This window comes from Paramormyrops kingsleyae, chromosome 22 (genome assembly GCF_048594095.1).
Source record: "Paramormyrops kingsleyae isolate MSU_618 chromosome 22, PKINGS_0.4, whole genome shotgun sequence".
Classification (NCBI taxonomy): domain Eukaryota; kingdom Metazoa; phylum Chordata; class Actinopteri; order Osteoglossiformes; family Mormyridae; genus Paramormyrops; species Paramormyrops kingsleyae.
The window spans coordinates 1,185,960-1,201,313 of NC_132818.1; the positions used below are offsets into that span (position 1 = coordinate 1,185,960).

Below are 15,354 nucleotides of genomic sequence, written 5' to 3' on the forward strand. Positions count from 1 at the left end.
ATCCCAGCGCACAATCACACACCATTCACACCAACAGGCAATTTGGTAACTCCAGTTAACCTAAGCATGTTTCTGGACTGTGGGGGGAAACCCCAGGACGACACGGGGAGAACATATAAACTCTACACACGTGGAACCCTGGAGGAGACTTGAACTATGGGCACCGCAGCACCGGGAGCTGAAGATGTCATCATGTTTCTGTTGTTGTTTTGCTTTTTCCATGAAAAAAAATTCTGTAACTGTGTGGACTGGAAAGTGGCCCAGGGGGTCGGGTTCTGATCTCAGTATAGATCACCACAGTGTCTCTGATTCAAACACATGCTTAATTGCAAATGTAGCGAGTGCAGATCACAATACCATTAGCAGAAGCACTGATTATAAAAACGACATCACACCATGCTGTTCATTCACCATAAAGCACTTTACTGCATTTTGTATAATTTATATATACAGCCATAATACCGCCTGTGCAATCGATGAACACTTTCAGAGTCTGAGTTCTACAGGTAGGTAACCTGTGGGGGGGCCAGGGGGAATGTGTAAGAGGCTTTGAATGTATGTGAATACATGAGAGGTAAAAAATAAACATAATCACAGGCAGTGTTTCACAGACAGAGCATATCCTACTGCAGGCTATATTTTAGGAATTTTATTACTCTTAATCTACCAAATAAACTGTTTAAAATGTTTAAATGCTATCAAGCAAGAATTTGCTCAGTTGTCACCCAGATAGTTGTCAAATAATAAAACAATACTATCGGTTTGCCCCATATTATCCTTTGATGGTATAATAATCACTACGATGTCTTGGGTCTGTATTTCAACTCTGGTGGGTGGTAGCGGCTTGTAAGAATGGTAATGTTCTCTCATTAAAATACACTGTTGCTGCTGCAGATGATAATTAGGAATTCTGCACTTGTGCATAGACATGCTACGTTAATGTTCTTCAAAGACAAACACTTCATTATTTCAAGGTGGAAACAAGAGATTAGAAACTCCATTAAATTCAGAGCGATGCCATTTCAGAAAATTATTAGCAGGGCCATGATTCGTCTGGAAATTGTGTTTAGTCTCTTTATATTTCATGCACAGAATAAATAATTCAATAGGTAATTAGATTTTATTTTCACTGCATTTAAAAGGCCACACAGAACTTACGATCTGAATGAGGATCCTCAGGAGAGTGGCTGATGAATACAAAATAGGATGAGGAAGAGAGATTGAAGAGCACCCCCTAATGGTCAGTTGGAATCATTACAATGTGTGCACGTATCAGGAAGGGGGGAGGGGGGAGGGGGGGGGGTACAGGGGCATGAATGACCCTTCAGAATTACTGGCATAGAGTGCTGGCAAAAGTAGAGGCCCCAGTTTATGGGAAAAAAGTACTATTTCTTCACCCTGGTCCTGATGCAAGTTCTGTGATAGTTTGTTTTTATGAATTGTTCAGATTGAGGGAAAAGAAAATTGCTTCTCCCTTCTTATACACCAATATATTTACCTGTCTGTCTCTCTGACACAGAGTTTTCCAGTGAACCAATAAACCCAGGTGGTGCTTAAAAACGAATGACTTTCGGAGCTGAAAGCTCGGCTCGATTTTCTGTTTAAAACATCCACCCTGATCTGACAGTTCACCCTATGAGGCATGTGCCACCCGCTGAGTGATCACATACCTTCTGCTTGCACAGGAAGTCACAGAGGTGGCCCTGCACAGCACTACACTGAAGCAGGGTAGTTGGAGGCTGATTGGGTGAAAGGCCGTGGGACTCTGGGAGGGGGGCGGAGCTCACTCAACAAGCAGTATGCTTGTGCAGACACCTCATCCCCTCAGGCAACCTCAAGCAAGTAAACACGGCCAAATGTATTTGACAGCATTTAGCAGAGGTTCAGATGCAATCTGCTACATGGCTGAAATCCCCGTTGAATCTTAATAAGCTAAATTCCACAGTCAATGGTATAGGCTGCTACCAGACAGTGAAAATACCACTGTTAGCCAAACTGTAAAATGAGTTGCTAAATGGATGGGAATCAGCTTTTCAAGGCAGTTTTTCATATATTTACAATTCACCAAACTACCAGGATAACACAAGAACCTGAATTGGACTTCCTGAGATCAAGCAGACAGAATGCAATGGCAAAACAGTGCTTATACTGATGCGGGGAAAAATTCTATATATTCTAACTGCATATAAACCATTGACTGAAGTAAAACTAAGAAACAAAAACGATCTATGTTTTCCTCAAGGAATGTGTAATTCCATACCTAGTCCAAGAGAAATGTGTGGCTGCCTATTAACTCAATGGGAGTCGGCAGAGTCATAGGAATAATAATGTTATGCACCCCAGCGTTCTTACAGCCTCTTAGCCATATGCTACTGAGTGTACCTCCAAGAAATCTGATAAATGTAATAAACTCATGCTGTATTGCAGAGGAAAGATGAAATAGCTTACTGCTATTAAATGATTCCTACTGAGAAAACAAATCAGGAAACAGCAAAGTCTCTTATGTCCTGGCTGTAAATTGTCAATAAAAATATGCAACCCCCAATTTAATTGTCTCTAAAAGAAAATCAAGTGCTTAAAACCTAAATGAGACTCACTGGCCTTTCCATTACTATGAGATTTAGGTAACAAAGGACTGCAGTGAACTCGGTATCAGTGTTATGACTAAGTCCACTGAAGTCTTCTTAACACATCAAGCACATAATGACTTGTTTAATCAATACACAGCACAACACACACACACAGGTTTGTAATTATATCTTTGTGGGGACTCTCCATTAATTTCTATTAGGAAATCTCTAATCCCAACATGACGACCGTAACCCCTGACCAGCCCTAACCTTAACCATAAGTAACCAAACTTATTAGTTTTAGTTTTTAGTCCCCACAATGTCAAAGTAACAGGTTTTATCACATTGTGAGGGATGTTTGGTCCCCACATTGCAATATAAACCTACTTCACACACACACACACACAAGCGCTCGCACACTAGGAGCGAGGGTGGTGTGATTTTCTTTGAACAATGAACAGGGCCTTTGACTGATATTTATATAGTTTATGTAAGTTCGAGCCTGTGACTAATTAGTGCACGTGGTCATTCAACCAACTGAGATACTTTCTGAGCAAATACATTACAAAGTACCCAGCTGATTTCAGAGGGTGCATATACCAAAGACAAAACTGCCCTTCATTTACAGTGTTTTTAAAAAGTACCATAGATTTTTCTTTTATTTTTTGCAAGGGATGCAGCTGAAATAAAGTCAAAATCAAAGTGTGTTCCAAGCTTGCTGCCAGCTAGAACCATGCAGAGGAAATGGATCGTCAGTGGCAGGTGTATCCGAAAGAATATTGCCATGTTGGCCCATTTCAAACTATTTCACTACTGTAAATTATTTTTTAACTTTCTCTATTATCTTAATTCCCACTATAAAATTAGCATACTCCATGAAAGGTTCTGTAAGCTTGAAAAGTCATGGAAGTACAGATTTCAAAGCAGAAAGTCCAGGTGTTGGTCTCAGGTTCCTGCCCCAACAGTCTTTTACTCTAGCATAATGTCCTTAAGATTCTTCTGCAGGATGGTGTCCTTGACCGCATGGAACACAAATCGGATGTTCTCCGTGTCAATGGCAGTGGTGAAGTGATGGAAGAGAGGCCGGCTGCGGTTCCGCCTCCGTCGGTTGAAGCTCTGTACTAGATAATCCTGCACATGCTTCAGGCACCGCGGGTTGCCCCTAAAATCGGGGAAGTACTTGCTGATGTTCACCGTCTGCACCTTCTCCACCAGAAGGTCCATCTTGTTCAGGAAAAGGATGATAGAGACATCAGAGAAGAGCTTGTTGTTGACAATTGTCTCGAAGATATTCATGGATTCCACCAGCCGGTTGGTATGGCGGTCCTCCATTAGGACCTGATCATACTCGCTGGAGGACACCATGAAGAGGATGGAGGTGATTCCATCGAAACACTGGAACCACTTTTGGCGCTGGGAGCGCTGTCCTCCCACATCCACCATCATGAAGGGGATATTCTTGATGACAAAGTCATGCTGTACGATCCCCTTGGTGGCTTTCCGTGCAAGAAGGATGTCCTGTCTGCTTGGGAGATAGCTCTGCAAGGGAAAGACAAAAGGAATTTCCTTTTAGCAAAGTGTTGAAATTTTTTTAGAAAGTTTTTGCAGTCATGCAAGAATAGGTATCATGCAAGCAATCGGAATGATCAAACTGACTCAGTAGGAGTTTCTGCTTTAAAGACACCTAAAATGGGCAAAATATATACTGTCAAGCTGGCAGAAAGGAGACACACTGCTTCTCCAAACAGTTTCCAACACAGCGCAGACTGGGTCCGAATTCTTGACCAGAACTTGTTGACTTACAGGTTTTTACAAGGTTTCCATGGAACGGATCCCACTGCTGTAGTTTCTTCTTACCACTTGGGATATAGCCAATGTCATGGACACTGCTTTCAGTCACATTAACCAAACTAGAAACTAAACTAACATATCACACACTAAAGAACTTTCCATTTTAAGCGATCTTCTATCTTCTGCTATTACGAAGACAAACCATCATTATGCACAAAACAAAGAATAAAGACTAAAGTATATTTTGAAATACAGGCCAAGAAAGCCCTCAACAGTTGGTGACAGTTTGAAAAACAGTGATGTTGTGAGTAAGAGAGAGTCAATCAGCTTTAAGGCCAGGTCTTCATATTTCCAGTTAATAGTTTCTGTACTCTCTGTCTCTGTCCAGGCTCCCCCACTGTGCCAGGGACAGCACAAGTTCAGACAAGGAGGATTTGGGTTGCCCGGGCCTGATTGCTGATGACCACAGAATCAGCACATTACAAGAATCCAGGCTGGCTCTGATCTGGGAACACAATGTTTCTTTTTTATATGGGAACGCAGCAACATTGAACACATTGAACACAATGATAGGTACATGTGATGAGATGCTTAGAGACCTAGACTTGCTTAAATGACAGTTTTACACTACCCATCTGTATAGTTAATCATTCCAAAGAGTCTATCAGAAGAGCATCCCCTTGAACTTTCTTAGCCTTTATTATACCTGCTGAATATTTGAATCACATGATGTTGTATTTGTGTACTCTGGCAATATTTTTTAGATCAACACAATTTATGGATATGTTTCTCCAAAAGGGAAATGCTAACTGAATAGCGTTACTTGCTTTTTTCTCTCTGCTTCATGGCTCCGGTGTGACTAGCATTATGAGTAATGACAGATGTACAGGATAAACAATATACACCAAATTCAGAAAAGAAAGAAATTTTGGAAAAGCTACAATGACTCACCAGTTGCCCAATGCGATCCAAGTTGTCCAAGAAATATTTAACTGCTTCCCCCTTGGAGATAAAAACAAAAGGCATTAGGAAATGCTTTCTCAAACAGCTAGCTATTACTGCTGCATGATTTGTGGTTTTGCTGTTTAAACAGGATATAAGATTGCTGAGTTTGGCTGTGCTGAAGGATTGGGCTTAAGACTTTGAGAAGCCATCTGCGAAATGTCCAGTATCCGACCACAATTAATGATATACATAACAGCAATTGTCACAGGGTTGCTTATTATAAAACAGAACCCTTTCTTCACCTTTCTGTTTCTGAGGGTTCGAAACTGAGTGTTTCATCACTAACCCAAGACTTCCAAGGGGGTATGTAACCAACCAGGATGCCATCCAGTGTGTCTTCGAGTCAGAGGTTTTGAGCAGTAGTTGACCATGGAGGGTGGGGTGGGAGGGGGGGGGCAGTCATTAGGCTGATACTGCGTATACTAGCAAGATGCCACCAAAAGAGCCAATCATCACATCTGCTGACAAAGCAGACATGAATATGGCCTTAAAGACGGACCCCACCCTGCCTGTAGTGACAGACACGTAAACAGGACTCACGTAAGCATCAACACCAAGCATGACCCTGATGCTCTACGAGAGTACATTACATAACACTTTCAACTGTGATAAACATCAGCGGATAACACATATTCCAGTAAGATACAACAGAAATCTGTTTTTGAGACTTTCTTGCAGGTCAAAACAAGTTATGAGGATTCTACTGTTATTCTTGCAGGTGAAATATACAGTGGTACCTCGGTTCTCGAACTTAATCCGTTCCGTACTCCGGATCGAATCCTAAAAAGTTTGAGTTCTGATCGAATTTTTCCCATAAGAAATAATGGAAAACCAATTAATTGGTTCCTGGCCCCCCAAAATTACACCTAAATATGTTTTTTTTTTTTTAGCATTTAAACACAAAATGAACAGGATAAAACAAGAAGAGCATTTTTATCTTAATGGCTTCCAAAACGATAAAGATCTTATCCCAACATTACCCCTGTCCTGCCCCAATCGTCCGCTCCTTCCGTGTGCTACGCCCCCTCGTTAACCTTGTGTGGGATCCCCATGTGATCAGCTGTTTATGGTTGTTGTCATTAGTCCTCTGTATTATGTCCGCGTGTCAGTTTGTTTCCCCAGTCTGGTCATTGGGTGCGTTCGACTTACAGCGCTGGCTTAAAGCAACGCATTTTGATCTTGACGCAATGCATTATGGTTAGATGCATTGCAACCTCTCACCCTGCTGCACAAACTGGAACCGCCTCCCTCAGCTCCCTGACGACACACCTTCGCCCTTATTGGCTGAAGAGTTTAGTTACACACATGACGTTTGTATCTCAGGCAGTTCCGATGCATAATCTGCTATTTCTCCCAAATATCACGTAAAGCAGTGAGAACTGGTTTTCAGTTAATTTACCTGTTAAAATAAAGTTTAAATAAATGACATAAATGCTCTAATAGTACATGTAAGTTAGTGGTTTATTTATTGTTAGTTATTGTAATGTTGCGCTGCTTTATTTGGTTAATCGTCCAGTCTGTGAAGAAGGCATTCAAGTAAGAATTGCATTGTAGTATGACTCATTTTTTATATATATATATATATATATATATATATATATATATATAGAGAGAGAGAGAGAGAGAGAGAGAGGCCAGTGTATGTGTGTGTGTATATATATATATATATATATATACACTCACCTAAAGGATTATTAGGAACACCATACTAATACGGTGTTTGACCCCCTTTCGCCTTCAGAACTGCCTTAATTCTACGTGGCATTGATTAAACAAGGTGCTGAAAGCATTCTTTAGAAATGTTGGCCCATATTGATAGGATAGCATCTTGCAGTTGATGGAGATTTGTGGGATGCACATCCAGGGCACGAAGCTCCCGTTCCACCACATCCCAAAGATGCTCTATTGGGTTGAGATCTGGTGACTGTGGGGGCCATTGTAGTACAGTGAACTCATTGTCATGTTCAAGAAACCAATTTGAAATGATTTGAGCTTTGTGACATGGTGCATTATCCTGCTGAAAGTAGCCATCAGAGGATGGGTACATGGTGGTCATAAAGGGATGGACATGGTCAGAAACAATGCTCAGGTAGGCCGTGGCATTTAAACGATGCCCAATTGGCACTAAGGGGCCTAAAGTGTGCCAAGAAAACATCCCCCACACCATTATACCACCACCACCAGCCTGCACAGTGGTAACAAGGCATGATGGATCCATGTTCTCATTCTGTTTACGCCAAATTCTGACATTTGAATGTCTCAACAGAAATCGAGCCTCATCAGACCAGGCAACATTTTTCCAGTCTTCAACTGTCCAATTTTGGTGAGCTTGTGCAAATTGTAGCCTCTTTTTCCTATTTGTAGTGGAGATGAGTGGTACCCGGTGGGGTCTTCTGCTGTTGTAGCCCATCCGCCTCAAGGTTGTGCGTGTTGTGGCTTCACAAATGCTTTGCTGCATACCTCGGTTGTAACGAGTGGTTATTTCAGTCAAAGTTGCTCTTCTATCAGCTTGAATCAGTCGGCCCATTCTCCCTTGACCTCTAGCATCAACAAGGCATTTTCGCCCACAGGACTGCCGCATACTGGATGTTTTTCCCTCTGCCCACCATTCTTTGTAAACCCTAGAAATGGTTGTGCGTGAAAATCCCAGTAACTGAGCAGATTGTGAAATACTCAGACCGGCCCGTCTGGTACCAACAACCATGCCACGCTCAAAATTGCTTAAATCACCTTTCTTTCCCATTCTGACATTCAGTTTGGAGTTCAGGAGATTGTCTTGACCAGGACCACACCCCTAAATGCATTGAAGCAACTGCCATGTGATTGGTTGATTAGATAATTGCATTAATGAGAAATTGAACAAGTGTTCCTAATAATCCTTTAGGTGAGTGTATATATACACACACACATACACTGCCCTCCATAATTATTGGCACCCCTGGTTAAGATGTGTTAAAAGCCTTAAATAAATTCATTTTCTCAAACTTACATAAACTATATGCAACCTTAAACTCAAGTGAATTTTAAGGGGAAAAAAATTCCTGACTAAGAAATAATTATTTTTCATAAAATCACCTTTTCCACAATTATTGGCACCCCTAACAATTCCTAGGAAATCAATGTAATTGAAGTATTTCTGTCATTTCTACAGTAGTTCACAAAGTTGATCAGAGTATCTAGGAACATTTAATTACTAATTCATCACTTCCTGCGTCCCTGGGGTATAAATATGACGTGACACAGAGGCCATTTCTCTTATCCACTCTTCAACATGGGAAAGACAAAGGAACACACCATTCAAGTAAGGCAGATGTGTGTTGACCTTCACAAGTCAGGCAATGGCTACAAGAAAATAGCCACTTGCCTGCACCTGCCCATATCTACTGTCAGAGTAATCATTAAAAAGTTAAAAACAACTGGAACAGTGGTAAACAAGCCTGGACGAGGACGCAAGCTTATTGATGGTAAGGATGGTAAGAAAAATAAAAAGTTCTCCAAAGCTCACTGTTAAAGAATTGCAACAAATGGTAGCATCTTGGGGTCACAAAGTCTCCAAAACAACCATCAGGCGCTATCTACATGCCAAAAAGCTGCCTGGGAGGCATGCACGGAAAAAACCTTTTCTCACTCACAATCATAAACGCAAACGTCTGGAGTTCGCTAAGCATTATTGGGGCTTCCACTGGGACCTTGTGCTTTGGTCAGATGAGACCAAGATAGAGCTTTTTGGCAACAAAAGGCCCTGGGAACCTTGTTAGGGTGCATGGCATCATGAATGCTTTGAAATACCAGGACATTTTAAATCAAAATCTGGTGGCCTCTGTCCGAAAGCTGAAGATGGGTCGTCACTGGGTCTTTCAGCAAGATAATGACCCTAAACATGTGGCCAAATCTACACAGAAATGGTTCACCAGACACAGAATCAAGCTCCTCCCATGGCCATCTCAGTCCCCAGACCTCAACCCCATTGAAAACCTGTGGAGTGAACTGAAGAGGGGAATGCAGAGGAGAGGACCCAGGTCGCTGGATGATTTAGAGAGATCGTGCAAAGAGGAATGGTCGAAGATCCCTCTTTCTGTATTCTCCCATCTTGTGAAACATTATAAGAGAAGATTAGGTGCTGTTTTGTTGGCAAAAGGGGGTTGTACAAAGTATTAATATCAGGGGTGCTAATAATTGTGGCACACATGATTTAATGTAAAAGAATTATTTCTTAATGTGGGATTTTTTTCCCACTAAATAAATGCACTTGAATTAAAGGTTGGATTTTCCTCTTTTTTTCATTGTGGTCCTATATTATTTAGAAAACAACTGAATTTATTAGAAGCTAAAGAACACATCTTAATCAGGGGTGCCAATAATTATGGAGGGCAGCAAATATATATATCATAATCTTCCTGCTTCCAAGGCTCTCTAAGGAATTGAGAAGTTAATATATATACTATATAATAGATAATGGAGTCATTCACCTCCAGCCATCTTCCACACCACTCACCCAAAACAGGGTTGCTGTGGCCCCTTTATTAGTCAACCACAGAAACAAGTTATCAGAATAATATTCCACTGGCCTTGTTACGCTGACTGAAAGCACAGTTTTGGGAGGAGGGGAAATGGTAAACAGTGGCCATGACTGTATCCGGGAGTGTCTGGAAAAGCCCCCGGGCAGGAAACAGCTGCGGGTCGGTCAGACGGCGCTGAGCCTGGTTTACAAGCACGCTCACCCCACCCCACACACACACACACACACACACACACACACTACAACAACCATTATCGCAAGCTGTAGGCCAAATAAATGACGCAAAACAAGGAGCCACTAGCTATCAGGCTGCCGAAAACCAATGAGAACGCTGGATTTTCCCTCCAAATATACAATAGTAAGCATGAGTTTTAAGTGCATTTGCTACTGGCCAATAATTCCACATCTGATTTGTTTCAACTTTCAACAGCATTAATGGATATTTCCTATATATTCAAAAGCAGCAGAATAATAACAGGATATTTCATAAGAACAGAGGCGATATGGTTTCCTGTCCTGGGTTGTGGTCAGGTGGTGTTCCCCTAGGCAGCCATCGTAGCTGACAGCAGGGTGAATGGTGGCTGATGTTTCTCCTGGTCTGACCACCACTACAGTCCACATACCTATGATTCAACCCTGAGGCATCCACTCCATTACCAGACGCTGCAGCTCTAGTTGTTACACCCAGGCTTGTTACACTCATTGGATCCTCACATTGCCGCAAAGAGAAATGTTATCACACCATAAGTGTGAACACATTTTCACCCTTTATTCTGAATGGATTGTTTCTGTGCTGCCGATAAATCTCATTTCAGAGTACAGTAGTCCCACCATATACGCGGGTGATACGTTCCAAGACCACAGATAATGGTGATCAATCCATGGACCCCATATATAACATGGTTTTCATGTACATACATATGGTAAAGTTTGATAAATTATGCACAGTAAGGCATTACCAACATTACTTACAGTAGTAATAAAGTACATTATACATTATTATACAGTGCCGAACAGTTGTATGCTTTCTCGAATGAAAGTCTGATGTCTTAGTCTAATTTTTAAGACACAACAATGCAATGAATAGATATATATCAAATCATGACAAAGCAATGAAAATCATGCTTTTTATACATTTTTATAACACAGACACTGACATAGTGCGGCAATGATTGCGATCAACGAGAACGCTAGAGGCAGACTGGATGAGAGTTCTGCTAGGAAGCGTGGGTAGAGGGACAAAGGGAGATGAGTTATGTACTGGGCTTGACTAGACTGGCAGATTTCACTGTGTTACAGCTTGTACTCTCTTGGCACGCAGTTTGAAACTTATGAACTGTTTATTTTTTAATTTTCTCTTTTTTTTTCAAAATACCGAAGATTCGGGTATGACTTTATGTGCAATCTTGCAAGGAAATGATTGTCCCTTAATGGAAGATAAACTGAGTAACAAGCCTAAAACAACCGTAAAAGTGCACATACATGTGAGTAAACCTCCCTCCTCCCAAAATAAAAATGACACCCGCCTGGCTTCTGCAACAGTGGATGTATTCTCAGGTTCTGGCACCAGCTGTAAAATACTCCAGATGGAAAACAGCGTGAATGGAGGGTGGAATGGGACTGGGACCAGGCTATTCGAACAGCGTGCAAAAGAATGGTTACACTCTGTAACTTTGACGGCCAAGCCTATAAATTCACATGGGCTGGGCCATTTCTCCCAGCCTGTCCTCCTCTCTAACAGTCAACAAACTTACTTCATACTAACTACAGTTGGCTATAGGTATGTATACATATATTTTTGAGCAAAATATACATATAGAGGCGTTTGTGCCCTGATCACACCGTTCACGAAAAATCCACACCCTTCCTGAGTTTCACAGGATATAACCAGAGACCAAGGGATTCCTCAGGCAGAGAGCAGAGCAAGCCAGCAGGCATGAAAAAGGACAGCAACACAGTACACAGGGCTGGGTTCGAAAAAAATGTCTCTATTAGGTACTAGTGAATAGAGGTCAGACTATAGTATGCATGGGAGAGCCATAAGGAGAAAAGCCCACATAAGAGAAGCTCAGACACTGCTGTCATTCTTAAACAGGAACACAGGAGCTCAATCCAAGCAGCAATTAGACTATCAGGGGTTGAGCAATGAATGGATTTAGCAAAGAATTAATAGGAGTAACAGGAAAGTGTGGTTCCAGGAAGAGTTAGCAAGGGTTCCTCACTTACTGGCAGCAATGGTGTCTATGCTGATTTCCAAAGAGATAATGAGGTCTGGGACTGAATCCCAGAAGACAGAAGCCCTCGAGGGTGGGGGGAGTTGGGGGAGTTACAGCACAGCAAACATTTCAGAACCTGGCAGCGTAAACGTATTGGTGCTTGTCATGAGTATACTAGTTAGTCAGAGGAAAATGAGAAGAAAATCTGTGAGCTGTGACCTTTTGGGCTAGTGGTGTACCTCTATGAAAAGCCTCCAAGAAACTGGCACAAAGAAGAAATGATTCCATTAATTGGTGTAAAGTTGCTCTGCAGGATTAATATATGCCCAAAGGTCTACATCTGTAACAAGAACATCCTGGCAAAGTTTCAGACCTGCCGGTCTGGAGTTCATTGCAATCACAAGTTCCATTCATGTCCCTCCACATGTGAGTTTCCAGCTCGAATGCCCTCCCTTCTACCTCAGCCCATCCTCACAGCCACCCAAGAATCACAGTGGGGGGTATGCTTTTGCCCTGGCACGCAATCCATGCCATGAAGCATCAGCAGATGTGGATCTCAATCCCTAATGCCAGAGCAAGGCTGATCCATGCGGGCAGTCATGTACCTCCAGCGAAGGAGACATAAATCAGCATTGTTGACATGCATGGCTCTCCTTGTGATCCTAATAAACGATGAGTCAGATTTGGACCAGCAGAACTTTCTTGTCAAAATCCATGCTGATCTTGTCAGACCAGGGATGATCATTTTATTGTAAGTGCCAAGGGAGAACAAGTGAGAAAAAAATCAAAGACAAACAAGATGGGCGTATGATATTCTGTAGCAAAAGAAACACATCTGAATATGACTCCATATAAAGTTATTTTCCCACCCCAATTGCCCCTTGGGATTAAAACTTCACAGCAGAAAAAAGCAGCCCTACTGTCAGTCCTACCAGGCCTCCTAATGACATCTCTCAGTCAGAGCCAGCGGAAGCCCTGTTGAGTCCAAGACAAGCTTCACTGCCCCCTCAGAAGATGATGCCCAAGGTGTCCAACAATGTCACCTGACGGGTTGACCGGCACTGGTTTCAGTCTCTTTTGTTTCACTGAACATTTTCTCATGGTCATAGGTGGATACTTCAGGTCCAGACCAAGATTTTGTTTCGGCCAACCAGCAAAGTATAAAGAATTATAGTCACAGAGTACTTAACTGACTGGTTGAAAAAATCTTGGTCTGAACTTTTACTTTCTGGACCTGAACCATCCACCACTGCTCATGAGCATTGCAGGGAAGGTGAGGAGTTTCTGGAGTGTGACTAGCGAAATTTGACAAGGCTGTATAAAGACCTCACCAAGTAGCCCTGTCCATGGGACAGATGTTCAGCGCTTTAAAATTATCACGGCTCTCTCGAAAAGTGACAAAAACACAGCACTATAAAAGTGAGAAATGTCGCATGTCTTATTATTATTTTATGTCCCAGTGTCTAAATGTCCAGTTTTCAGCTGCTTATCCAGCGCTGGGATGCCAAGAGCCTGGAGCTTATCCCAGGCAACAAGGAAACACCCTGAACAGGATGCACACACACACAACATGAGCAATTTACGGATGTTAGCTCACCTAACAGCAGTTTTGGCCTGTGACAGGAAACCTGAACAAAGTTGGCAGGACATACAAACTAAGCAGCGCTGGAGGTATGACCAGGGACTGTGACAACAAAACGGCCACTCTCACTGCCTAATGAAAGAGAGTTGAAACAGCCTTTGCATTTCATATAATATTGAAAATTTCATGAAATTGTGTCATAAAATTTCTGTTTTGTTATACAGACAGAAAAAATACTTTTTTCTGCACGGTGACATTTTGATTGCTCTGTTTTAGAAATTTCACAATGATGACAATCTCTCAAAAATGAAAGGCAGATGGTATTCCAAACAAGACTTCTCAGCCTATGACTCTTTCTGAAGGTTCAGATCTGCTCTTTTATCCAAAGGTACTGCAAGGTACTGCCAGCAAATGAACACAAATGATAATGATAGAGTTTCTTGTCTTTTAAACTGTGCTCAACTTTAAAAGATTATAAGAGGCATCTAATATGTGACAAAAGACGCTAATAGTCAAAATGAGACACTGTACCCAGGTGAGTTCTTGGTTCCCGTATCACAGTAGGTGATCACACAGTTATCAGATCATAAACACAAAATGTGATGGGGATGTTCTGTGAATTATAAGAAGTAAAAAACTGACACAGGGCGTAGGGCAGGGGGACACCCTAGATGAGATACCAGTTCATTGTTGGACACTGACATAATAGTTCACCATGGCCAGTTGCCAGTTCACCTAATCATGTGTTCTCATGCCCCGAGACTGACTGAAAGGTGAAGCTGTCATTTGTGTCAGTCTCTCAGCCTGCATCAAAGCATGACTGACAGTTTCTGTGGTGATGCTCCATCGAGTTGGTGTCCACTGTTCTGAGAGATAGCAGAATGTCAGTGACACTCACCCCAACTGGTATGCCGTACACAGACTTTCTGATAAATTTTGGGATCTCCCACAGTAAATTTTGCATAAATGGCTGTCATTGAAAAAGCAGCAATTAGATACTCTAGAGGGAGGGCGCTTTCGATCAAAAGGCAAAAGAGGGAGGTACCCCCCTTTCCCTCAGCCCCAAGAACAGTGGCATAAAGAAAAAAGTACATCTTATTTGAATTCTACAGTCATCATCAACTTATAAAATCAGCTACATCTCATCTCAAATATCACAAGCACGTGTGTCACAGTGTAGTAAGTCAGCATCACGCAAAAAAGTGAGACAATATATAAATAAATATGGTAATATATAAAACCATATCAAGGGTGGGGCGAATTTCAGTTTTCATGCTGCCCAATGTGTCTTTTTGTAATCTCATGATAGATGATAGCATCATTTAGGTTATTAAAAAAAAAGGTCACTCGTTAAAGAAATTCCAGAATTTGGCCACAAGGTGGCATTTAGCTGTTGTCACTTTTAACTACAAGCCTAACTACAAGTAAGAGTTGAGAAAAGAACTAACAAGAAAACCATCAATTAACTATCATGGAATTTTTCTGTGTTAGTAATAATAATTATAATTATTATAAAAGAATTTGTACCTCAGCGTAGTAATTTGTTTATAAACTTGTGAAAAAACAAGGGCTTTACAGTTTTTTCCAATCATTTTAACGCATGTCCACTTTTTCAAAACACTTAACACATGCACCATACCATTGGACTATGTGAGCCAAACTATGAATACT

At 41.6% G+C, this 15,354-nt stretch overlaps 1 protein-coding gene across 1 annotated transcript in view; it reads right to left on the minus strand.

Annotated features, from left to right (window-relative positions):
• Positions 1 to 402: 402 nt before the first annotated feature.
• LOC111853263 (guanine nucleotide-binding protein subunit alpha-12-like) overlaps positions 403 to 15,354 on the minus strand; it is a 44,917-nt gene continuing 29,965 nt past the window's right edge. The window contains exons 3-4 of the mRNA XM_023829973.2: positions 5,313 to 5,363; positions 403 to 4,109 (exon numbers count right to left, since the gene is read on the minus strand). Of these exons, the coding sequence (XP_023685741.1) occupies positions 3,540 to 4,109; positions 5,313 to 5,363 (621 nt within the window). The 3' untranslated portion in view covers positions 403 to 3,539. The remainder of the gene's footprint in view (positions 4,110 to 5,312; positions 5,364 to 15,354) is intronic.